The following is a 27,054-nucleotide window of genomic DNA, read 5'->3' on the forward strand; positions in this document are numbered from 1 at the left end:
GCAGCTCGAGTTCTTACTAGAACCAGGAAGTATGACCATATTAGCCCAGTTCTGTCAACACTGCACTGGCTGCCTATTAAACATCGCATAAATTTTAAAATCTTACTTATTACTTACAAAGCACTAAATGGTTTAGCTCCCCAATACTTGAGCGAGCTCTTAACATATTATACTCCATCACGTCTACTGCGGTCTCAAAATTCTGGCCAGTTGATCATACCGAGAATATCCAAATCAACTGCAGGCGGTCGATCGTTTTCCTATTTAGCACCTAAACTCTGGAACAGTCTTCCTAACATTGTTCGGGAAGCAGACACACTCTGTCAGTTTAAATCTAGACTAAAAACACATCTCTTTACTGTGGCATACACATAAAACACTTTTTCAATGAAATGATTGTTAGGCTGCATTAACTAGGTCAGCCGGAACCGGGAACACTTCCCATAACACCTGATGTACTCGTTACATCATCAGAAGAATGGCATCTACGCTAATGTTAGTCTCTCTGTTTTATCCCGAGGTTTACTGCAGTCAGCCGGATCCGGGCCGTATCCAGATCAGATGGTGGACCTGCGCCCAGAGAAGACCAACACAGGACCCCGAAGTGTCTGGGAGACCGTGATTAGACTCCCCCTGAAACTGCCTCATCGACACGGCATCTCAATAAACCCGTCTCCTGCGTGTTGCCTCCGATCATTCGAATATTGCACTTTAATAATTATTTAATCAACATCATCCTCAATAAACCCGTCTCCAGCATGTTGCCCCCGGTCCCTCGAATATTCTGATCTATTATGACCTCCGAGCTGTAAAACTGCCTGAATAATAATAATAATACGCTGTTTGTTAATTGACCAGAGGAGAACTGGCACCCCGACTGAGCCTGGTTTCTCCCAAGGTTTATTTTTCTCCATTAGGTCACTTAATGGGGTTTTGGTTTCCTTGCCACTGTTGCCTCTGGCTTGGCGTGCTCAGTTGGGGACACTAAATTTTTCAACTAAACATCGAAATACATCTAAATAATAAACTAAATTAACCATTTAAACTAAATTACTGATCAAATTATTGATCTAAAGCCCACACTGTCACTGTATGATACTTGAAATTTTTCCAGAATGGCTATACAGCTGAATAAAATTATGCTGCATTATTTTCCTGTTTAACACTGTAAAGCTGCTTTGAAACAATCTACATTGTTAAAAGCGCTATATAAATAAAGTTGACTTGACTTGACTTGACTGAGCGGGCTGGACATCCTTCCCAAGGCCGGCCCCACGCCGTCGGCTGGTGGAAGGCTGCTGCGGTGCCTTGGCGGGGGCGGAGGCTGTGGCGGGTGGACGTCCTCGGCGACGAGTAGTCGGAGGCGCTGCCGCCGGCGGCGGGGTGGAGGCAGCAGCGGGCCGCCGGGGCAGGATGTGCTTTATCGCCTTCGTCTGCTTCTGGGTGGCCGAGAACTGTTGGGCGAAGCTCTCGACCGCGTCGCCGAATAACCCAGCTGACGAGATGGGGGAGTCCAGGAACCGATATTTATCGGTCTCCCTCATGTCAGCCAGGTTCAACCAGAGATGACGCTCCTGGATCACAAGCGTGGACATTGCCTGACCGATGGCACGGGCGGTGACTTTCGTCGCCCGGAGGGCGAGGTCCGTCGCCGTCCGGAGCTCCCGGAGGAGCTCTGGGTCAGGCCTACCCTCGTGCATGTCAAGGAGTGCCTGGGCCTGTGTGAGGGGGAAGGAGTCACTAGGCCGGTTTCTGGCAGAAAAAGGTGCCGTCCACGACCTCGTGAGCTCCTCATGCACCTCCAGGAAGAAAGGTGTCGGGACGCTGAGAACCAGCGCGACCCGCCCCGAGGAACCAATCGTCCAGCCTAGAGGGTTCGGGACACGGTGGAGGGTTCCACTCGAGCCCAACCCTTTCGGCGGCCCGGGCAAGCATAGCAGCCATCTCAGGGTCCGGGGCAGCCGTTGCCACTCTCCCAGAGGGAGGCAGTACAACTGACCCTTCATCCCCCGAGGACTGAAACTCCCCCTCCGATGCAGCGATAGACATCTGTTCGTCTGCTGGAGCTCCAAAAGTCACCACTGGTCTCCCGTGGGAGGGTCCAGCGGGTTCCCTTAGAGGCTCTACCGGCTGCGGAGCAGAGGGAATAGGGGCCTGCGGAGTTTCACTCGGCGGGTTTGCCCTAAACGTGATCCTCAGATCACCCTGGCCATCCAAAGAAGCAGGTCCACCCGGGTTAGGGGTAGACCTAGTTTGTGGGATGGGTAAGGGGACTCCCCCAGCCCGGAGGTAGGAGAGTCTCGATCTAAGCTCCGAGATAGTCATGTTCCCGCAGTGGGAACATGAACTATCCACAAACGCCGCCTCAGCGTGCTGTGTGCCCAAACACGTGAGACAGCGATTATGACCGTCAGCAGGGGACAGGGTACGACCGCATCCAGAAACGCACGGGTGGTAAGACATCTTGAAAAAGACGGCACGTCACCCGTGAAGCTCTTTTGTGAGGAAAACGCTCTGTGCTGAAGCACTCAGGGGGAAACGCGACAGCGCACGGGATTGTTAGTGCAGCCTGTGCCTGTACTCAGCAGGAAAAACGCCCTACCCAGACCAACAGCGTTGCTGTGATAACAGCAGTTTTTCTGCACTCAGAGGCAGCTCGATGAGTTCAGCGCAGACCCTGCTGAAACGTGCCGTTCCTCCAACACGCGTCCTCCTCTGGTTCTCCGGTGTCTGTAGACAGTCTTGCTGATAGCAGCGAAAAATACTCAGTCTTGAGTGAGTCCTTCATGTGCCGTTTGGCTCCGAAGTGAATGACAGCGTGCATTCGCTCTCGCTTCCTGTTTATACCTGCGGCGCGGGGCGGAGCACGAGATGCAAATCTCGCACGCCAATTGTTCATTGGCCGGTTCTAGATAGCTCGAAGCTGATAGGGGCTCCCAGAAGTGATCCCAATTCGTTGGTACGTCCGACGTACGTCGAACGTGACCGACTGAATGGGAACTGGACTAAATTACATGCCCTAGATATTGTCTGAATATGTTCTGACTGTTGTTCAATCATACACTTTATTATTTAACATTAGTTCATTCATTAACAAACTGACAATGAAAAATACTTCTAAAGCTTGTATTAATCTTAGGTAAATGTACATTTCAGCATACCCATTGTTCTTTATAATTATTTTGCACTTTAATCTGTTTTAAATATTTGTTTACTTTATAAATTTTTGTGTATTGCTTTATTGTATTTAAATGTTTGGTTCTTTTGTTACAAGAAAGTTATTAAACCTGTTTATAGTATGACAACACTTTTTTTGCAGCTTATTTCAATATCGTGACAATCGTGATAAACAATCTTCATTGTTGTTATTAATGAGCTTCAGCTTTCACATTTTTGTATCGCCTCAGCTCCCTCAGAACCTCGCCGGAGGTGGTACGGAAAAAAGTACCTGGAAGCAGGTACAGGTACAACTTTTACTCAGTGGAGAATCAAACAAAGGCGAGTCGAGTCAAGGCGAGCTGGTACTGTGTAGTAGAAAAGTGCCAAAAGTGTGGTACGCAGGCTCCCTCTAGTGGCACGCAGAGGAATCACTAAATTAAAGTTAGGCTATTTTCAAAAACACTCTCTCTGAAGGCACAGATGTAGCAACTATGCAAAGTCTCCTTTTCATAACAGCAGTCGACCCTTCATATACTGCTTGCCTTGCTTTCCACCAAGCCAGTGGGTCTTCCGTTCTGGGAATCGAGGTTTCTGCAAGGCAAGATACCCTCTCATTTGCAGTTGGATGCTTTGTTTGCAAGTGTATTCTAAAATTTGATGTCGATCCTCCTTGGCCTGAGTAAATAATGTTACAAAGCTTGCATTTTGCTTTCTGGGGTCCAACCTCATCAAAGAGAAGCCACATACAGCTTCTTTTTCTGGAGGTCATCTTGTGTGGCGGCCCTTTCTACCTGTCTGCCTTGGTTTTTGTTTGTAACCTTTTGATTGATATTTGGTGTGTATTTATTGGTGTGTTAATTGATTGATTGATCAATGTTTATTTATATGACTATGAGGTTTTCTGTGCAATGAAATCCTGCATGTTTGGTGACCACATGAATTAACTGAATGTATTGAAACGTTTGTTGATGTCATATTCTTTTTATAGTTAACCTATTGCTAATTATTATTATTATTAGTATTGAAAAAATTGTCATAGCGATTGTGAAGAACTGTAAACTTCAAACCTTTAAACTTTAAATTAACTTTTTCAAACTTTCAGTTCTATCTTTATCAAGCTAACTTCAAAGTTTGTTTACAAACTTTACTCTAGTTTGACACTGTATGCCTATTTTCAGGTATTTTTAGACTCAAATTAACTTTAAATGTACATATTTTTAATATAAGGAGAGAGAGAGAAACCCCAGGAAAATTCATAACATTTTTATGCATTTCAGTACTGATACACACACATATAAATAAATAAATAAATATATATATAATTTATATTATATAAAAGGTATTCTCCTAAACAATACAGTTTTAACCTTTAAACAAAGTCTAACAGTATTTACTAGTTTCCTAATATTTTCAGCTCATCCTTGAACAACATGTATTTAAATATGTATTTCACTAATACATTAAACTCTGAATTTCTGTCATCTCTTGTAATATTTGAATGTGTGCACGTCTGTGATTGTAGACTGTCGCGTGTGAACGGGACTTTTATTTTGGTGTGGTGATATGACGTCATAAGGCTGCGCCACGCTCCTGCATCTGTTGTGATTCTGCTGAAGAAAGGTTTGTGTTTTAAGCGTTTAAAAGTATAGAAATCACAAGTTGTGCAGGCGACGCAGATCGAATGGTTTATTATTCAATGCTTTATCTAACACTTATCAACGTTGTGTGAGTAAAGTAACAGACGCAGTTTTGTTTAGCGCCAGAGCGCCTAAAGTTACGCTATTGCTCCGAGTATTGGCGTGATTGCAAATGTGATACTGATCTTGTACAAAAGTCAAATAGACAAGTTGATATTAAGTAATAGCGTTTTAGCCACAATACTGTTTATTTCGTGAAAACTAAGCGGTTCAATTCTAATGAATCTGCGTTTGAACGATTGAATGAATGACTCGCACATAAAGACTTGACGCCACCTACTGGCTGCTTTATTTTCAAATGTATACTTTGCATGGACTTTTTATTTAAAATATCAATCTTTTAACTAAGTTTAACTTGTACATAGCCTTTTTCTAAATTCAAAATCTTATATTTAAAACATTCATACAACATTATTTACCCATGAGCTGTAAATGTGTCTAAACTGCACTTCAGATGGAGCTGCTGAGCCACTTCTACAGTGCAAAGATTGATCTTTTGATGCTGATTTAATTAGATTGGTAAAAGTCTGATTGTGTCTTATTGCTCTAACTGAATGTATTGTTTAAATTAACATTTTAAAAACAACTTTTCTATTTTAATTGAAGAAATTGACAAAAGATGATACATACATTTAATAAGATTAGAAAACATTGCTCTTATAATGGTAAAAATGCCCCTGGACATTAATTTAAAGGGCCAAAGATCGTCCTGTAATGGGAAAGTTATAATTGGAATGCGTGTTATTGATCAGAAAGTGCTCCTAAATTTCTGACTGTGCTCCTAATTTTAAAAAAGTGCTCCTCAAGAAAAATGTAAGCATAGAGCCCTGAGAAGATGAGTGGGGTGAACTGAAGAGAAGAAGCACCAACATGGATCTGTGAATCTGAAGGATCTGGAGAGATTCTGTGTGAAGGAATGGGCTCTGATCTCTTCTCAGGTGTTCTCCAAACTCATCAGCCATTATAGAAGAAGACTCTGTTATCTTGGCAAAAAGAGGTGGCAGAAAGTATTGAATAAAAGGGTATGATTCATTGTGAAGAATGTGTATTAGAGAAAAACATTTATTTCATAATAAGATCCCCCCCCCCATATAAAATGTTTATTGTCCAATGAAAGGTTATAATTTGATATATTTTTAGAACAAAAGATCAAAAGGATTAACAACGCAGATTTATTTTCACAGCCTTCTTTGGTCACATTTACCAAGGGTATGAATAATTTTGGGCTTGACTCTATATATATAAATATTACTTCACTGAGCTGCCAAATTAAAACATTTACATATACCTTCTTGCTTCATGTTTTGTCCCACTCCCGCCCACATAAAAGTATAAATAGATTTTTTTTTTTCAGTGATACAGTATCAAGTAATTTAACGTAAAAGCAAAAGCGTGCATGGTTTGGCGTGGCAGAATGCACGCAAAGTGTGCTCCTTTCGTAATTCCTAAAAAGCTATCATCTCAGTTGATCGTGATCCGCGGGAGTGCAGGTCCTGTGGTCGTCTCGCAGGAGTGCAGGTTTCTAGACCAGGGCCTAAGGAGACTAGGGATGGGTATCGTTAAAGGGCATATTGCAGGTTAAATTTTTTTTTAGATTAATATATAACCTTGTATGAAAATACCATATGAAAAGGTAATGCAGGATTTAAAATGTTTTAAAAAGACATAAAAGCACAAATTTAGTAGATAAAGTGGCTGTTTCGTTGGCCGCTTGGAAAAAGCGTTTTTTCAACATCGCGTCATATTACGTCACGAGAGGGAGTCGCTGGCCGAGCTCTGCGTTGGCTCAGTGCAGAATGAGTTGGTATTCAGTAGAGTCTGTGTATTTTCGGTAGTTTTTCTATTCCAATTTATCATTGTCATGTTAAATTATTGTGTCCAGCCTGTCAGGACATTGAGTCCACAGGTTTCCTAAAAAAGAAAAGTTAGGAATTCAGCATGGTGGCGTTTTGTGCAGGTGAAGAAACGGGACTTCCCTTCGCGCATCTGCTTCGAAACACACGGTGGTGTGTATAGTGCTTTAGACCGGAGGATTATCATCCCAGCGATATGATGGAGTCAAACATTGTTATACTCATGTAAAGCCGGCTACACACTGGTTACGTGACTTGAGCGTGGCGTTTTCTATGTCTTTATACACACCAGAAGCGTGTCTGATGCGGCGCTGCTGTTGCTAGGTGACGTACAGGGAGGGCTATATTCCTGTTAAACATAGCAAAGACCACGCGTGCGTCGCAATCATGGTCTCAATGAGCTCCCTAGTTCAGTAGTCAGGATACTGATCAGGACATTATAAGTAATGGGCTGACTCCCTTATCAGTGCCCTGACTAATGTCATTTATTAATTTGTATTCGTGTCAAAATGACAAACAGCTTTTTTGCCTGGAAACGCTTCCAACACGCTTGCGTGCCGTGAAAAATGCGCTTCGGTTCTATTTCTAGCATGTGCTTTCGGCGTGGCTCGAGCCGCGCGTCACGCAACCAGTGTGTAGCTTGCCTAAAGGATGAATAAACATCCACACGCGATGCTTCTTTGCCGTCGTGTTTACATTGATGAATACAAAGTGTACATTAACACAAATGAATACAGTCTCACACTTTTTCGAAAAAAAGTTCTGAATTATGTGCTGGTAATGGAAATATTTTATTCATGCCATGTATGTACATTCAAGTTCACTCAAATATCAAACGTCATACGCATCCACACACTATCGGTGAATTGGCACGAAATAAACCCATAACAGAATTAATGAATAAAGGATAAACACAATAACACTGTCTGTGGTTCAGCCGCTGCCGGAAGATATATATGGATTCCGATACTGGTCTGTTTCGCGGGTGCGTTCCGGAAGCCGCGGCCTGTGTGGGATGTGACAGTCCCGGATCCGTCAGAGATGCAGCTCGGAGAAAACGTGAACTGTGCACCGTGAGTCTTGTTTTTAAAACATTTGCTAAGTACCAAATCAGTCGACGTGATGAGAAACCGCTGACGTTATATCACATAACGTTTAGTGTGGACGGATATTAACGAGTGTGACTTTTCCTGATAACGTTAAGTATACTAGATGACAATAACCAGCTTTGCTACTGCCTGAGACATGATAATAATCAGTACAGTATTGTAATCTGAGCAGTGTTCATATCGTTAGCTAGCTTATATATAAGCGAACACTGGTCTCTCACGGAGACACCTGCCGCTGTTCTCCACAGTTTCTCCTCACACAACAACTCAATTTATCCTCTAATTGTTGTTCTGTCTAATCCTGGTCTGTCCCTAATTGTGTGTCATAATTGTATGGCTGTTGTCTGCCATATGAGTATTAATAAACATTTATAATGTCCTCAGCGTCCGACCTGTCATTGCGATCCATTGTTTTCCTATCGCTGAGATTCTCCGCACTCCCTCTCGTTATGTCACGTCCGGTTTTGGCATTTTTAGATGCTGAAGTAAAATGTTCTCACAAAAACATCTCCAAAAGCCTTAATAGTGTATTTTAAAGTATATTTTAAAGAAAATCTAGTTCCTACATTATTTTTCTAAACATTGACTCACTGGAGTCTCTAACCTGCAATATGCCCTTTAAGGTTTTAACGGTATTACTACTCCAAACGATACTGCTTATTGATCCGGTACTTTAATGGTATTCCTATCGGTTCTTTTTTTATATTTTTCTTAAAGGGGTGGTTCCGGTGGGTTTTTTTTAGGCTTGGTTGTGTTTATGGGGCACAGTATAACATGTCTTAATACTCCTTTTTTTTTTAAATGCCGTATTTTTCTTATATTTCACCTTTATTCCACACCGCTGTCTCCACTGACCTTTGAACGGCTCGTTTGCTTCCTGCTTCTGTGGAGCCCATCCCTCCGAAAAACGCAATGGTCTTAGATTGTTTAGATGGCCAAATGTAGTTTGTAGTTCTGCAACAGCTCTCCCTCTTTCGTAATGACTGCGACGTGGCCTCGCCCACTTTGTTGCGTGTTCGCGGGGGCAGTGTTTATGTTAAAGGGATAGTTCACCCAAAAACGAAAATGTGATGTTTTTCTGCTTACCCCTAAGGCTTCAAATTAAACCCCGCGGCTTGTGACGACACATTGATGTCTTAAGAGACGAAACGATCGGTTTCTGAGAGAAACCCAATGGTATTTATGCAATTAATTTCACCTCATATCAGACGAACGCTTCAGCTCTCCAGACTGCCATCACTTCCCGTGAGTGAGGTCAAAATTCCGGCCGGGTCATAGATATGTATACATAGATCCTCATTCGAGCGATCCACGCAGGCACTAATGTGAAACTATGTATATATCTATGACCCGGCCAGAATTTTGACCTCACTATGTTTGACCACAACATTACACACTAACTAAAGTTAAAAAGGTGAAATCGCATGCAACCACCCTTTAATAAAAAAAACTAATTAAGAACATAATTAACATTGTTTTATAATCTGAAAAGTAAAATATCTAAAATATCAATGTTTTAACAAAACAAATATAAAACATATATTGGTAAATGGAGCAGTGTGCAGGCATTTTTTTGTTTTATATGTATAAGATACAATATAAGAACAAGTGCAAACAAATGTTAAATAAATACACAATAAAACAAAGACACAAATTAACAAAATAAACAACAGTACTTTAATTTAAGGAAGGTCTACTAACATTAAGTAACACGGCCTACAAAGAAATCTAATAAAGTAATGAAATGTAAAATAACGCTCCATAGTTTTCATTGTAGAATTGATAGAGCTGTGCATATTTTCTCTTTGCCTTTTGTTGTTTGATTCACATTAATGGCCCAATCGTCAGCTGGTTTATTAGACGCTGCCCCTTTAAGACCGAATGCAGCTTTAATAATATCATATTCTCCCATTTCTCCAAACTATTTACGCCTATTTAAGACATAAATTGTGTTTAAGTGACTACTCTACAATCCATATTCTATTTGTTGTGTATATAATTGTTTAGATGCGCACACAAAGTCTAATGTATGATGTGCAAGTTGGTCCGTTTCACACAACACACACACACACACACACACACAAGCCGCCTTGAAGTTGGAAACAGCGTCTCTTCCGTGGATTATTGTGCATTTAATAGCTCTTTGTATCACCAAACATGTCCTGCATTTTAGCAACAGTAGACACTGCCTTTTACAACAATCACTGATTCTGACGAATCAGTGGAAGTTGCGCTCAACGGAACACGGCTAGTTTATAATAGTTTTACCTCATATCTTCTTTTTGTAATCCTCAAAAAAATTATATTAATATGCTCGCCGTAGATCTCTCTCTCTCTCTCTCTCTCTCTCTCTCTCTCTAATTTGCGAAAAGCAAAAATGCATCACGGAAAGATTGTTTAATATTCTCATATAGAAACGGCTGGCAGATATAGAATTTGCAAGATAACGTCTATATATCAATACTAAATATTAAGTGTATTTTCTTCATTTCTCCAGTACCGACAGCAGAACCGATAGCGTCAGAGCTTGTCTATTCTGCGGTCTTTCATAATTTAGCACCGGGGCTCATTTAATACCGGGTTTCGGGACCCATCCCTAGGGGAGACTGGTGGCTGAAGTATCTCCATGTCTGGGCTGTTGTTGGAGCATTGACCAAGGAGAGTGTTGTGGGGAACAGGCCTACTTTTCTTTATGAAAACTCTCTATGGGTCTGTTTCTTTTCATTGTTCGTCGTGCTGATGCTGATTATTGTTCGTCGTGCTGATGCTGATTGCTGTAACTGATTCTCTGCTGCTCGGGCGCAATTTCATTTCACACAGCACAGAGCAGTGTAGGTGTAGAGGAATATCTGGACAACAGCCAATCAGAGGCAAAGACCTGCCCCATCTCTGTCTCTTATGGTTGGATCATATCGTGGTCTAAACCAATCAGTGATAGTTCTGTCAAAGGAGAACAAACGCTACGGCTTCGTTCGTGGAGAGGCAGTGGATGAGAGGATATTAGGTGCAAAGGTGCGACCTGGGTAAATTTTTAGTTGCACCTTTACAAATTTTGGTTGCACTCTAGAGCCCTGTATGTATATAGTGTCTGTATAATTTGTGTTCTTTATTAGTTTGTAGTGCTAGATTTGAGGTTTACTGAGACTGTGCTGATACTGAACTAGAGCTGATTGAAACTCACTCTTTTTCTTTCTGTTAATTATTCTCTTAAACAGGAAAAACCCCTGGAGAAGTGACTGAGATCCATGTGACACTACTTTAAAAATGCTGTTTATTAAAGAGGAGAGTGAAGACCTGAAGATTGAAAATGTATTCAGTTTGAAACATGAAGAAACTGAGGAACAAACAGAGAAAGAGGAGAGAGAAGACGTGAAGATTGAAGAAACTGAGGAACAAACAGAGAAAGAGGAGAGTGAAGATGTGAAGATTGAAGAAACATTGAGCGTGAAACATAAAGAAACTGAGGAACAAACAGGTTGGTTTCATTCTCAAAGCTGAACTCACTCATTTGATAATTATTAAAATCTCCAGCTCTATAGAAATGAAGGATATTTGTGAAGAATGTCTTGTGGATGTCTTCAATCCTGCTGGTTGAAGTAAACTTGGCATTCGTCAAGTCTACACGCTCGCAGATCCTCTCATAACTCTCTATAACAAGAAAAGCTTATGCACGATACGGTCGCACAAGGGTTAATCACGTCTGCTTTCGCTCTAACTGATTTGCTGAAATGAAAACAGGAACGTTAATAGAATTGAGTGCCAACCAATGACAATGGCGTTTGTGCATTAGTTCCGCCCATTTCCGGAGAATCTGCATATCTTCGACTTATTCTTAAAAGCTGAATAATTCAGCCACTGCGCAATATCCCCAAATTACAGCAATATGGCGGGTGTTCATTTCATACTGTGTGTACAATGGTAGCTTATTTACAGTGCGGAGAACAAGTATTTGATACACTGCCGATTTTGCAGGTTTGCCTACTTACAAAGCATGTAGAAGGCTGTAATTTTTATCAAAGGTACTCTTCAACTGTGAGAGACGGAATCTAAAAAAAAATCGAGAAAATCACATTGTATTAATTAGCATTTTATTGCGTGACATAAGTATTAGATCACCTACCAACCAGTGAGAATTCCAGCTCTCACAGACCTGTTAGTTTTTCTTTAAGAAGCCCTCCTGTTCTCCACTCATTACCTGTATTAACTGCACCTGTGTGAACTCGTTACCTGTATAAAAGACACCTGTCCACACACTCAATCAAAATTGAAAATAAAATTGTAGACCTGCACAAGGCTGGGATGGGCTACAGGACAATAGGCAAGCAGCTTGGTGAGAAGGCAACAACTGTTGGCACAATTATTAGAAATGGAGGAAGTTCAAGATGACAGTCAATCTCCCTCGTTTTGGGGCACCATGCAAGATCTCACCTCGTGGGGCATCAATGATCATGAGGAAGGTGAGTGATCAGCCCAGAACTACACGGCTGGACCTGGTCAATGACCTGAAGAGAGCTGGGACCACAGTCTCAAAGAAAACCATTAGTAACACACTACGCCCTCATGGATTCAAATCCTGCGCAAGGTCCCCCTTCTCAAGCCAGCGCACATCCAGGCCCGTCTGAAGTTAGCCAATGACCATCTGGATGATCCAGAGGAGGAATGGGGGAGGTCATGTGGTCTGAAGTGACAAAAATAGAGCTTTTTGGTCTAAACTCCACTCGCCGTGTTCGGAGGAAGAAGGACGAGTACAACCCCAAGAACACCATCCCAACCGTGAAGCATGGAGGTGCAAACATCATTCTTTGGGGATGCTTTTCTGCAAAGGGGACAGGACGACTGCACCATATTGAGGGGAGGATGGATGGGGGCATGAATCGCGAGATCTTGGCCAACAACCTCCTTCCCTCAGTAAGAGCATTGAAGATGGGTCGTGGCTGGGTCTTCCAGCAAGAAAACGACCCGAAACACACAGCCAGGGCAACTAAGGAGTGGCTCCGTAAGAAGCATCTCACGGTCCTGGAGTGGCCTAGCCAGTCTCCAAACCTGAACCCAATAGAAAATCTTTGGAGGGAGCTGAACGTCCCGAAGCCTGAAGGATCTGGATAAGGTCTGTATGGAGGAGTGGGCCAAAATCCCTGCTGCAGTGTCTGCAAACCTGGGCAAGAACTACAGGAAACGTATGATCTCTGTAATTGCAAACAAAGGTTTCTGTAGGTTTCAAATATTAAGTTATGCTCTTCTGATGTATCAAATACTTATGTAATGCAATAAAATGCAAATTAATTACTTAAAAATCATACAATGTGATTTTCTGGATTTTTGTTTTAGATTCTGTCACTCACAGTTGAAGAGTACCTATGATAAAAATTACTGTAAGTGGGCAAACCTGCAAAATTGGCAGTGTATTAAATACTTGTTCTTCCCACTGTATGTCAAAATATGTAATAAAAATAAATAAATAAAAAACTGGTAAAGAAATGCTACATACCAGAGGTGGGGGACTTGAGTCACATGACTTAAGTTAGGACTAGGGGTCGACCTATATGCGTTTTTCAGGACCGATGCTGATTATTACAGATCAAGTAGACCGATAACCAATCGGTTTTGAAAATGGCCGATACAGATAACCATAAAAATGCTTAATATCGGCGGTGATAATCGGCCATGCCGATAATCGGTCGACCCCTAGTTAGGACTTGAGACTTGCTTGATATCAATAAAATACTAGAATTGACTTTGACTTGAGACTTGACTCAGACTTCAGTTAAATTCCTTAAAAAAAATCAGTCTTTTGCTTAATAAATTTCTGTTTTTGAACACATCGCTACCTTAGGGAACACGTGACGCAGCAGGCAAGCAGAGAGCTAGCGTAAGTGCATTGACAGTCGTGACTGAACATGAAAAGCGCTACACCAAGTATAATTGAGTTGGGGTACCAGGATTATGTGAATTTCAAGTTTCCATGGTAATCAGTCGCTCACGGGTCATGGTACGCTCATGCTCACACCCACACTGTATCCATCATCAAAGAGATCACGATGAGTTCAAAGCGGTTAAAGACCTCTTCACTCTGTTGTTTTCAACACCTGTTCTGAGTGTGCTCCGGGACAACAGATGTTGTGTTAAATACAACACAGAATATGTGTTGTGAAAATACACACGTGTTACAAAACACATTAATGTGTACTTTTTGTATACATCTAACACAATTGTGTGTTAAATTATTTTTATTATTTTTATATAGTGTATAAAAAGATTATTGTATACATGCTCTGTTTCCCTTCCCATTTCTTGTTAAACATGTCTTCTTTTCCACCTGTTATCTTGGAAAATTCAATGTCCACCTGCAGTGCATAAAACAGAAACAATGAAATATTAATATTAACAAATTATGAACCAACCTTTGCTCAGCACCTTTGTTAAAAATATATTGCCACGACTGGCATGTCTATGAAGACAGCCGCGAGATAAACAATATAATAATAACACCATATTATAATGCCGTGATCATAAGAGTCATAATTTAATACAATGAGAAAATAGAAATGTTAAATGTATTCATCCCATGATCAATACAATTTTAAAAAGCCAGGTGGCACAAAGTGGCGCATTTTTACACAACACTCGTTGCCACAACCTGGTTTAACCTACCGCATAGGATTTGGTAAAAGGACTATGTAGTAAAGTTTGTTTGTGTGGGAAGAAGGAGGCGGGAACCGGTGAACGTTCAATAGACTTTAATAAAATAATACATTTTTTACTTGCATAAGTGTGTTGCATCGTTCCTGTTAGATCTAAAAGGCACAGCATCGATTTATAATTTCATTCTGTCTGAAAATCCAGTCTTGACCAGTGTCTTGTTTACAAATAAATCCACAGTTAAATGACATGAACAAATGCACAATGTCTTACCCACGTTAGCTGGAACTTAATTTAAACTTAATAAAACTTAATTAAATATAACAAAGTTCAACCACATTCCTAATTTTGGAATCCAAATTAATCTTATGCGGCATGTTTATTGCTTGGAAGTTCGATCCGGTTTACGTAGGCCTATGTTATTTATCTATTACATGTCACGCACGAATCGGTAGGCAGGGCTACAGAATCAGGCGTTCGTCATCTTCGGTCAAGGTGGCGTTTCACTGCACTCTGATGTCATAGGGAAGCACATGCACAGATTGAGCATTTGTTGAGCCTGCTGTCAATAAAAGCTTTTCTTTGACTAACAAGGAAGTTTTCAGCTCCGAAACTTACAGGATATTCTTATATTACCATGACCTTTTATAAATCAAAAGCTCAAGTTGATTTCTCAATTCATGACCCCTTTAAAAATGTCCTGGCTAATCCAAGTATTATAGTGGCAGTAAATGGCAGCTCAAAATTTGAAGCCAAAATACATCCATTATAAAAGTAATCCATATGGCTTTGTGGGTTAATGAATGCATTCTGAAGTGAAACGATGGGTTTGTGTTGTTAACCCCTAGGAGTCTGAGCTGTTTTGGGGCCCTTTAGAAGTTTTGACATGCTCTGACATTTGTGTTTTTTTCAGTTGCTTATAAACACATTGATGGCAAAAGTGTAATTACACTGTGTTCAGCACAAACTGGGCTACCATAATATGAGAGCAACATGTATGTACATGCTTGTATTTTTGAGAGAATATTGTTTATGCATAATTTTTGAAAAACCAAAAAAAGGTCCCATGGCATGAAATTTTCATTTTATGAGGTTTTTCAACATTAATATGAGTTCCCCTAGCCTGAATATTGTCCCCAAGTGGATAGAAATGTTGATCGGTGTAAAACCGAGTTGTTGCTGTCTTTCTCTGCCTTTGAGAAAATGACAGGCCAGACGAGCCAATCCTGAAGTCTCCTGGTTTGACGTCCAAGCAGGAACGGTTCCCTCCCTTTCCTCCGCCCAGAGAATCTGGCACGCCCATGCAAACGCTCGAGAGTCGAGAGATCATTGCATCATTGCTTGTGAACGAGTGAACGTTGGCAGTTTCTCAGTGTTTGGATGTACAAATGAAAACAGAAGTCTTTTTTCAGTTCCTTCTGATCTGTGATCAGTGATTTCTGGTGTGTAGCTAATTATTTATTATTCGTGCACACAATGCGGCTTCTCTCTCTCCAGACAGAACGCTGTTTTCGTGTTTTATATCTTGTGAGTCAGTGTTTTTGTACGTCCTCGTCGCGTCTATCGGTTCTAAAATTTGCATACAGTCATGAGTTTCTGCTCAACATCAGCAGAGATAAACCTCACACACGCCGAAGCTCGGCCTTCAACATCCCCGACCCCCAGTACTGCATCTGGCCCACAGCGGAGGCACCAAACGCGGCGTGAGATTAAGCAGAAGGGGGGTAAGGGTGAGCATATCCGGGCTAGCCAGCCTAGCCCCACAATAAACTGGATTACATCCGATTACTGCTGTTGTGTCTTTGTTTGCGCTGTGTACTCAACGCGCGTCACTGACGCTTTTATTTTATTTTAAAAATAATGCTATTATCAACACTTACTTTTAGCTCGTTCATCTCGACAGCTGTAATGGTACTTTGCATGTGTTACAAAGTTGGTAGAATAATGACGAAGAGACGGACTCGGTGTGACTGGGACTCGTGTTTATTCAGAACTCTCAGATACAAACACAATAAACTCGCGCTGACTGACAGCGCTCTCATAACTCAGTAGTTACTATAAATAACTTTGTTAGCAATCGCTGAGCTCAGTCTCTGATACATTAGTGATGTCCGGTTCGCGAACGATCTTTCTTTTGAACCAGTTCTTTTTAGTGAACCGAATCAGTTCACCAAATCGGACTGAATCGTTCTAAACGGTTCGCGTCTCCAGTCAGCGCTGATCCATAATTTACTAAAGTTACTAACTTTCTGACATGAGTGACAGTCCCTCCGACTAGAAATAGACTAATAACCTAAAGTATATGCTGTAACTAAAACAGTTCAGACATGCTGAGAACTGATGTGAAGTGAACTCCGGTCCATCCGTCTCTCTGGCAGACTCGTGCCTGCTCGTGCCTCGTTAAACCACGCCCCCTCCGCTCATATAAAATGCAAAGATGTCAGCCAATCACAACAGTGGGTGTTTTTACTGAAGTCTCACAGCAGACACGCCTCTTGAAGCAGGGCATTCAAGCCACAGGGCAAACAGCAGTATAGAAAAAATGCCTTTTATTTCTAAATTATGACATTTTATGATGTAAAAGTCATACTAACAATATAAGTACAGCTCAGGAAACATTATAAAATAATAGAAAAATGCCATGCCATGGGACCTTTAAAATGAAGGCTTCAAAACACAATAGATATGTGTTCACAAGCCCATGTTCACAATGTCATGTCCACTTTATTTATATAGCGCTTTTAACAATGTAGATTGTTTCAAAGCAGCTTTACAGTGTTAAACAGGAAAATAATGCAGCATAATTTTATTCAGCTGTATAGCCATTCTGGAAAAAACGCTGATGTCATCAGTTCATTTCAATTATTATACAGTGACAGTGTGGGCTTTAGATAAATAATTAGATCAGTAATTTACAGGGTTCCCACGGGGTCTTAAAAAGTCTTAAAATGTCTAAAATATTTTTTTTTTAATTTAAGGCCTTAAAACGTCTTAAAATCGGCCAGATTTTCACCCGAGGTCTTAAATTTAATTTAGTTAGGTCTTAAATTTTTTTTATCCTCGTTAATTTCCGAAAATGCGGCTGCCGAAAGCTATTAACGTTACACTGTAGCAAAAAAGTATCGAATCGCGAAAGCGGAGCTCTAGAGTGTTTGCTGCGCCGCCCTCAGAGCGTTCGTTCGGGGTGTTGTAGTTCTTTCTGGGGGTGTTGGTACACGTACTCGGTGATAAAACTACAAATCCCGTGATAAATGCAATTACCTGCCCGCAAAATACGTCTACATTTAATAACGTTGTATTTTTCTGGACAGAACGAGGCAGACATGCATTGTTTTCTATTATTCTAAACAGTGATAAAGTCTGCACTCAATCAGCACTGCATACCTTATTATTATGACAATAGTGAAGGCTTGAAGAACTCAAATACACCATAGCTTGATGCAGTCGTGTTTATTGTCTTCGTTTCATCAGTCAAAGCGTTTCTATCTTCAGTTTATCCTACATCGCTAGCTTCACATTAGGGCTAAGGATTACTTCTCTGAGGGAAATGTGGAGTTTCTGCTCGAGGGCGCCCTCTGGCTTCCAGTATGAATGAAAGTTTGGGTAACAAATATGAAAAATTACTTTATAACTCTAAATAAATGTATATGACAACCCATATGTTTTTCACCAATGTACAGTTTTTCCCCCACAGTGGATGCATAAGAGGCTCATATTTCATATTAAATGCATAGACTTTAAGAAATTTATATCACGGATAAAAAGCACAGAATTTCTTTATTTTTTAATTTTATTTTTTACAATAAATCTTTAGACCTTTCTAATGATTTTTAGTCATAGGCTGTCTGCATATTAACAGGTAACCCAGCAGGTTTTTTTTGTAAAATAAGTTTTCTGTAAAATATAAGTTTTATTAGTATTATTATTATATTGTTATATGTATTCTTAAATACTCTATTTTTAATTTTTTTATAATTAAAATGTTATTGTAATAGTAATATTTCTAATTTTGTTAAATATTTGTATTTATTGAATATAATCATTATTATTAGTCTCGTTAATATATAAACATTAATATATAAAATGTTATATGCATACACTTTTCATTTGTAAAAAAAAAAAAAAAAAAATTGCATTTTAACCAGAATAATCGCAATTAGATATCTTCCCCAAATCGTGCATCCCTAGTTTATCCTATCTCCCTAGAGCATCCCCTGTTCAATCTCTATTAGGCTATTAATATGCTGTTTTGTAATCTATTCTATTTAAGGGCAAGTTTGTTTTAGCCTATTTTCATTTTGGGCCTAAGGTTTTGGGCATTTGGCACGTTGTTGACTGTGGAGGGTTACTAATGTCATTGCTTTTTTTATTATTTCTTTGATTTAAATAATTTTGGTAATTTTCGTATAGGTCTTAAATTTCAATCTTTATGGTCTTAAAATGTCTTAAAAAGGTCTTAAATTTGACTTTCTGAAACCTGCAAGAACCCTGAATTTAGTTTAAATGGTTAATTTAGTTTATTAATTAGATTTATTTCGATGTTTAGTTGAAAAATGTAGTGTCCCCAAACTGAGCACGCCAAGCCAGAGGCAACAGTGGCAAGGAAACCAAAACCCCACTAGGTGACCTAATGGAGAAAAATAAACCCATGTGAGAATCATTGTGCTTACTCATTCACATAAAACAATATATTCATTTACATTTTGTAAAATACTTTTTCTTTACTCAGGCCTTATGCGAGTAGGCGTGAACAAACCATGAATAATAATGTGATCACTCCTGAGAAACAAAGACCTGCATAATAATGAGCTGCATAATAAATGAGCTTTAGGTTGGCCTACTAGATTTTAGGTTTACTAGATAAGTACAGTAACAGTAAAAAAAAATAAAAAATAATATAATATATATATATATATATATATATATATATATATATATATATATATATATATATATAGTTTTTTGGGGGGAAAATCTAAATGTTTTTTACTTAAAGGGTTAGTTCACCCAAAAATGAAAATTCTGTCATTAATTACTTACCCTCATGTCGTTCGACACCCGTCAGACCTCCGTTCATCTTCGGAACACAAATTAAGATATTTTAGTGTAAATCTGATGGCTCTGAAAGGCCTCCATTGGCACAATGCACGGTTCACTCTCAAGACCCTTAAAAGGTAATAAAGAAGCGTAATGAATCAGTGAGTCGAATCATGATTCGGATCGCGTGTCAAACCGCCAAACTGCTGAAATTTGGCGATCCAAACTGCTCATTCGACTCACTGATTCATAACGCTTCGAAGCTTCATGAGGCCGTGTTTTGAAATCGTCAACACTATATAAGTCGTTATTTAGGGTTTTTTTGCGCACAAAAACTATTCTCGCCGATTCATAAAGTTATTGTTTATTTGTAAAGTCATTTCAATGGCAAATATTTTCTGAATCATTTGTAAACGATCAAATACACAAAATACTCAAATATCATTTCGAGCTTCAGTCAGAAACACGTGAAATGCATGAGCCAGCGCTAAGGCTATTGTCTGTTATATTGGTATCAAATATACTAAAATATGTATTAGTCTGTTATATCATATCAAATATATTTAAAATTAAGATACAATTTATACAAAACGAAATTCAGTTTAAAGAAAGCAATTAACTTTATAAAAAACAAACAAAAAACAAAAACATAGGGTATAATATTTAAACATCAATATGAAGCAAAATTCGTTTTAAAAACATTGAATTTCGTTCTGTATAAATTGTATCTTAATATTAATCAATGTTTTTAAAACGAATTTTGCTTCATATTGACGTTTGAATATTATACCCTATGTTGTTGTTGTTGTTTTTTTCAGAAAGTTAATTGCTTTCTTTAAACTGAATTTCTTTTTGTATAAATTGTATCTTAATATTAATCAGTTTAAAGAAAGCAATTAACTTTCTAAAAAAAAACAACAACATAGGGTATTATATTTAAACGTCAATATGAAGCAAAATTCGTTTTAAAAACATTGATTAAAATTAAGATACAATTTATACAAAATGAAAACAGGCCAAATAAATCTTGTCTAAACAGTCTTGCGTCATGTTGCATCAGGATTTATAATTAAACAGTCTTTTTGCATTTAATATTCACAGATGCTAACTGAGCCTTTTAAACTTAGCCTACCTTACAGAATCAGCTTTCCGTGAGGAGAATTATTCCAGGATTATTACTCAAAGCGATGTATCTGAACCATAGCTTCGCTAGTAGTGTTTGCATGAGTCGGTGTGTGTGTGGGCGTCGACGCATGGATTGCCTGTATTTGAATCTGAATGAGCGCGGCCGCATTAACGATAATGAGGCAGTAATGAGTTGACTGATATCTCCCACTTTTCACACAGATTACATAAACACAGAATATTTGTTTTCGTTTTGATTTACATGATTTAAAACCTGACATTTCAACGTTTCTTTAGACATAAATCTCATGTGTCTGTGTCAAGATTTCACTAAGCTACAGGTCATTTTCTGAAGAGAATCAGATTAGACATCATTGAGAGAGAGGCTAAAGATCGCGAATCATGTTTGTTTCCCTTATTTAGCAAAAAGCACAACAGTTTTTATTGTGACTACTAAAAAAAATAGAAACTTAACAGATTATAATGATGTATAACACTTGCCTGAATGAGTTATCTCTCTTTGGCACTGATAAGAAAAAAAGCAAGCCAATCACGCCGGCGCGACGGCCGACTCGAGAGGGTTAAACATGTTAAAATTACATGTCTATTTTGTTTTGCTACATATTAAAGGACAACTCCGGGGAAAAATGAACCTGGGGTAATTAACACATGGTTACCGAGTAGATCGTTCTCTGGGATGCGTTTTCATGAAAATCGAATGTAAAGAGTTTTATCTCTAAAAACAGATTAGCTTATAACGCTAGTATATGGGGCACAGAATAAGTCAAATTAAATCACTAGTTAAAACCACTAACAAGGCTCAAAATAGCCTCGCACTAACACAGTAGTGGTATAGAGACAGGAGCCATCTTGGAAAACAGTCTCGACAAGTCGAGCCACGAACGCTGTGCTAAGTGAGCTGGTTGATAGGAATTAAGTTTAGCTTAGCACAGCGTTCTTGGCTCGACTTGTTGAGACTGTTTTCCAAGATGGCTCCTGTCTGTATACGCGTAATGTACTGTCTTTATAAAGTATCTTCTTATTAAACTGTTTGTACACTTACAAAGTTCTCAATGCTTCGGTTTGTATGTAGGGACCCTCATTATGCTACCGTGTTAGTTTGAGGCTATTTTGAGCCTTGTTAGTGGTATTAACTAGCGATTTAATTTGACTTATTCTGTGCCCCATATACCAGCGTCATAAGCTAATCTGTTTTTAGAGATAAAACTCTTTACATTCGATTTTCATGAAAACGCATCCCAGAGAACGATCGACTCGGTAACCGTGTTAATTACCCCTAGGTTCATTTTTCGCCTGAGTTGTCCTTTAAAGGCACCTATTATGCCCCTTTTTACAAGACGTAAAATACGTCTCATGTGTCCCCAGTGTGTCTGTGATCAAATTCCTGATAGATAATTTAATATACCATTTTGAAAATGGCAATTTTTCGGTTAGCTGTTTTGTGTGTCTCATTAGCTGTGTGTCTCAATGCAAATGAGCTGCTGCTCCCCATCCCAGAGGGCGGAGTCTTCACAGCTCCTGAACATGGGAATGAAACATGATACATCTGTTTGATGATATTGCAGGTCTTCATCGTCATGAAATATTATCATCTGAATGTGTTTAAATCACTCTCAACTTCAGCGCACACACTTGACAAATGTGCAGAGAGAGCTGGATGTCTGTGAGTAAACTCCCAACTTCTAGGATCATCTAACTGCGTGATGGAAATTACGTTAATGACGCAGCTTAAGGACTTTAAATGAACCCACAAACACATGAGCATCACAACGGGATTGCTCTATTTTGCGCGAGTGTCTACATTAATAATAACAAACTTGAGTAAACGACACCTTCGTCAGTGGTTAGATCAGCATAGCACTCAATAAATGGGTCAAGGAAAGTCACTTACAGGACATTTAGGCCTAATATACAGGACGTCGGAGCTAATACAGGACAGTTGGCATTTCAGAGTGGACTTCCTTGGCAGACAGATGGGAGAACGTGCTTAACTCCAGGGTTTTTCCTGGGTCAAAAATGGTCTTCGGTGGTGGCTGACAGACATGGTCATCCACACACACAGTAAAAAAAGTACTCTACCTACGTGATCTGTGAGCACAATACTGACAATACATTTAAAATAAATGCAAAGAAACCGTTTGTGATTTTTGCTTATCTTATTTTGACATCTTATATTATGTATGATCTCTACCTTGATGCTTGTTTCTTTTGATCCTCAATTTTTACACTATTTACTGATAATTGTTTTGGCATAATCATATCAATATTAAAAAGTAGCATTAAAAAAATGAACAAATAGCCTAATTTTCTACCATATACAATTTAGTAAAATGATCAGCTAGTTAACAACTTTGTTCTGGTCTCACCTCACTCCAGTCTACACTAAATTATATTTCACTACACATTGTCAACATAAATAAGCTTAATGACTGTGGATGATTAAACTAATTCTTCCTACCCACTCTTGCTAAATTGTGTAAGCACACTTGTGTTCTCATCTCAGATGTGTTCTGAGTAAATTAATAAACTGATTCGTTAGTTCAGTGTTGGATGGATCAGTTGTTCTAACCAGTCGTTAAAATGATTCGATTCAAAGGAGTCATTGGTTCGCGAATCGGACATTAGCAGACGCGTTGTGTGCGAATCCCGTCTGTTATAACATCGCGAAAGATTTGTCAATACAGAAAACACTTCATAACTGAATATAATGTTTTCCCGTTTATTGAAAGTATGGTTTATGTCAGCTGGTAAGAGAAGAGTCAACATTTTTTGAGCGCAGTTCACACGCAGCGGTAATTCAAGGAAAAAATTGTCCGAATGCGTCACGTGCAACATGGATTCGGTCTTCAGACCTTTTGATTTTGGTTAACTTGTGAAATATGAGCCAATATGTGAAATATGAGAAGACATAGACAGAGGGAGAGTGTGCGCGCGCGGGGGAGGAGCTCTCTGCTCGTTCTCTCTGTCACTCAGTTAACACGGCCGTATCACAGGTGCAGCAGTCATCTATTCTACATCACTCATAAATCACAATAACTCATCAAATAAGGCTTTGGCAGGACACAAATTTGTCTTGGCGGCCGCCAAAAAAATTTCAATGCAGGAAAAACCCTGAACTCTGCAAGACAGTGGCCCTTCAAGACCAAAGCTGCCCAGCCCTGGTCCCTAGGATAGGATAGGTTATATATCATATTACCCTATACCCTGCTATTGATGCTTAAATGTCTAAATTGTTTTATGTATGTTTTTGCCCTAGATCTCATGGCATTGAAAGAGGCAAGTCGTGAACTTAAACATCATGATTTCATGACTGGAGAAAGATCGACACAGGCTAAAAAGACTTCCTCACAAAAAAGAGCTCAAAAGACAGGAACTAAATGTTATTTCACCTGCCAACAGTGTGGAATGAGTTGCAGAAAGAAAGGAAACCTTAACATCCACATGAGAATTCACACTGGAGAGAAGCCGTTCACCTGCCAACAGTGTGGAAAGAGTTTCAGATTTAAAGGAAACCTTAACATCCACATGAGAATTCACACTGGAGAGAAGCCTTTCACCTGCCAACAGTGTGGAAAGAGTTACAGATATAAAGGAACCCTTAACATCCACATGAGAATTCACACTGGAGAGAAGCCTTACACCTGCCGACGGTGTGGAAAGAGTTGCAGAAATAAAGGAGATCTTAAAGTTCACATGATGGTTCACACTGGAGAGAAGCCTTTCACCTGCCAACAGTGTGGAAAGAGTTTCAGAAATAAAGGAAACCTTAAAGTTCACATGAGAATTCACACTGGAGAAAAGCCTTTCACCTGCCAACAGTGTGGAAAGAGTTACAGATATAAAGGAACCTTTAACATCCACATGAGAATTCACACTGGAGAGAAGCCTTACACCTGCCAACAGTGTGGAAAGAGTTTTAGAGATAAAGGACATATTAAAGTCCACATGAGAATTCACACTGGAGAGAAGTCTTACACCTGCCAACAGTGTGGAAAGAGTTGCAGAAATAAAGGAAACCTTAAAGTTCACATGATAATTCACACTGGAGAGAAGCCATACACCTGCCAACAGTGTGGAAAGAGTTTCAACCAAAAAGGAAGTCTTGATTCCCACATGAGTGTTCACACTGGAGAGCAGCCTTACACCTGCCAACAGTGTGGAAAGAGTTTCACACATAAAGGAAACCTTGTCGGTCACATGAGAGTTCACACTGGAGAGAAGCCTTACACCTGCCAACAATGTGGAAAGAGTTTTAGAGATAAAGGACATATTAAAGTCCACATGAGAATTCACACTGGAGTGAAACCTTACACCTGCCCTCAGTGTGGAAAGAGTTTCACACATAAAGGAAACCTTGACAGTCACATGAGAGTTCACACTGCATAACAAGCACATGAGAAATAAGGGAGAAATAAAGGAGATCTCATAGTCCACATGAGAATTCACACTGGAGAGTAGCCATTCATATGTGATTATTGTGGAAAGGGTTTCAGATTTAAAGATAACCTTAAAGGGATTCCCTGGTGAGACTTGTATGGCTTAATAAAACATGAATGATGTCTCTTACTAAAATATGTAGTAAAAATAAGGTGATTTAATAAAAATAAGTTATTTAAAAAGTCTATTACATATTTGGTAGGGCTGTAATCTCCCAGTCGATTAGTCGATTATTGGTCGATACGTTCTGGCTCGACCAAAATTCTGATTGGTCGATTTTTTGCCGCGTTCATTTAATCAGTTTTGCTGCGTTCATTTAATCAGTTTTGTCGCGCCGCGTTCATTTCGTCAGGTGGAAAGCACTAATTGCTAATGGGGGTGTTTTCAGAGCACCCCTGTTTCACAGGTAACAGTCTGCCTTCAGAACACCCCCATTGTTTTCACTTCTTTTGGATTAGCCCAACCCACTGGCGAAGAGAAGTCTCACTGGTCCTTTGTGTTTCATTCCCCGCTGGCTCAAACGTACACTCAAAGTGGTAAACTTGAGGAACGCCCATCAACATACACATGAGGGGAAGCGTCACAACACCGCGCTATTAGTGGATCTGTACTGTCAGTTTTGCCGCGTTCATTTCATCAGTTTTGCCGAGCCACGTTAATTTCATTAGTTTTGCCGCGCCGCGTTCATTTCATCAGGTGGAAAGCACTAATTGCTAATGGGGGTGTTTTCAGAGCACCCCTGTTTCACAGGTAACAGTCTGCCTTCAGAACACCCCCATTGTTTCACTTATTTTGGATTAGCCCAACCCGCTGGCGAGAGAGACAGATTGAAGAAGGCTAGTTTTCTTGTATATTATTTATTTAATTGTGAGAGCGTTTTTTCTGCTCTTGATCTGGCTTGTTTAATAAATATTCCTTTTTTTTATTAAAGAGGACGTGCCTTTTGTGTTTAAGAGTAAAAGCTTTAAGTTAATAGTCTATTCGTGTCTCAGCCGCGAAGCTGAGCTAGGCTGAGCTCATATGTTTGAGCTGCACAGAGCGGCTGAAATGAGTGTCTGTCAGTTATTATAATACATATGACAAAAACAATTGTCTAAATTATGTTGCATATTCCTCAAAAGTTATTGTGATGATATCTAGTTGACAACACATAGTGCCATATTTTCGGAAGTCATAGTCTATGATATTGCGCAGGTGCACGTGATGCGACGCTGTCAGAGCCGACAGACTCGTGTGTCAGACTCATTTCAGTGCAAAATAATCAGCTCAAAAACTATTTAATATACAGCAAATAGCCTACTAGTTTTTTATGTTTATTTATAATTAATTTAGGGAGACAACAAGGCTACCAAGTACTGCGCACAGTGTGCAGCTTATTCATTTAAGTTTTTTTTTCTTTAGTCGATTTTTAGTCGAAAATTTCAGGACTTCAGTCGACCAAGATTTTCTTTGGTTGATTACAGCCCTAATATTTGGACAATGGGCGATGCCATTTTGCTTAATCAAGAGAACCACTGATTGTTTGTTTCTTCCTTTATATTTTCTAAAGTTTGTATTTGGTCTCTGAGTGGTGACTGAGGGTCTGTCCTAGGGATGTGTGATGTGTCGCTAAACGCTTGATTTCAGAACATGCACAAGCAGTCGTGTGTTTGGATTTTTGAGGCATCACACACCTGTAACTCAACAGGAGTGCAGTAACAGTGCTTAGCCCGGCTTCCAGAGATGAAATATGGTTCGGTCTTTCATTTCATTTTTATGTTATTTCACTTTATATTTCCTTTTACTAAAACCCTAAAGAATTGTATTAATATTGCCTGTACTATTGTCTGTACTTCTCACTGAGAGAAAGCACGTGCTATCTGTATGTTTTGGGAAACTTTTTCTAGTCAGTACCAGAGCTCACCTACTCCAACCTTGGAGAGACTGTGTATCTGTGTATGTGTGCAGTAGGGCTTTCAAATAAAAATTAGAATTTTG

General features: G+C 39.6%; 1 protein-coding gene across 1 annotated transcript; it reads left to right on the forward strand.

The window, feature by feature from the left end:
- The first annotated feature begins 4,711 nt into the window (after positions 1 to 4,711).
- Positions 4,712 to 27,054, forward strand: LOC307129241 (uncharacterized protein). The gene is made up of 5 exons (XM_079821475.1): positions 4,712 to 4,779; positions 11,034 to 11,293; positions 23,897 to 24,739; positions 24,821 to 25,259; positions 26,541 to 27,054. The coding sequence occupies exons 2-4, from the start codon at positions 11,083 to 11,085 to the stop codon at positions 25,024 to 25,026; spliced, it is 1,260 nt and encodes a 419-aa protein (XP_079677601.1). The 5' UTR covers positions 4,712 to 4,779; positions 11,034 to 11,082; the 3' UTR covers positions 25,027 to 25,259; positions 26,541 to 27,054.

The sequence above is a fragment of the Gobio gobio genome, assembly GCF_949357685.1.
Source record: "Gobio gobio genome assembly, chromosome: 1".
Classification (NCBI taxonomy): Eukaryota; Metazoa; Chordata; class Actinopteri; order Cypriniformes; family Gobionidae; genus Gobio; species Gobio gobio.

Bases quoted from the DNA above. Each gene is read 5' to 3' on its own strand.
- LOC307129241 (XM_079821475.1), top strand. From the start codon at position 11,083: ATGCTGTTTATTAAAGAGGAGAGTGAAGACCTGAAGATTGAAAATGTA. The intron at 11,294-23,896 runs GTTGGTTTCATT...TTTTTGCCCTAG, and splicing joins AGAAACTGAGGAACAAACAG to ATCTCATGGCATTGAAAGAG. The intron at 24,740-24,820 runs GTCTTGATTCCC...TCACACATAAAG, and splicing joins GAGTTTCAACCAAAAAGGAA to GAAACCTTGTCGGTCACATG.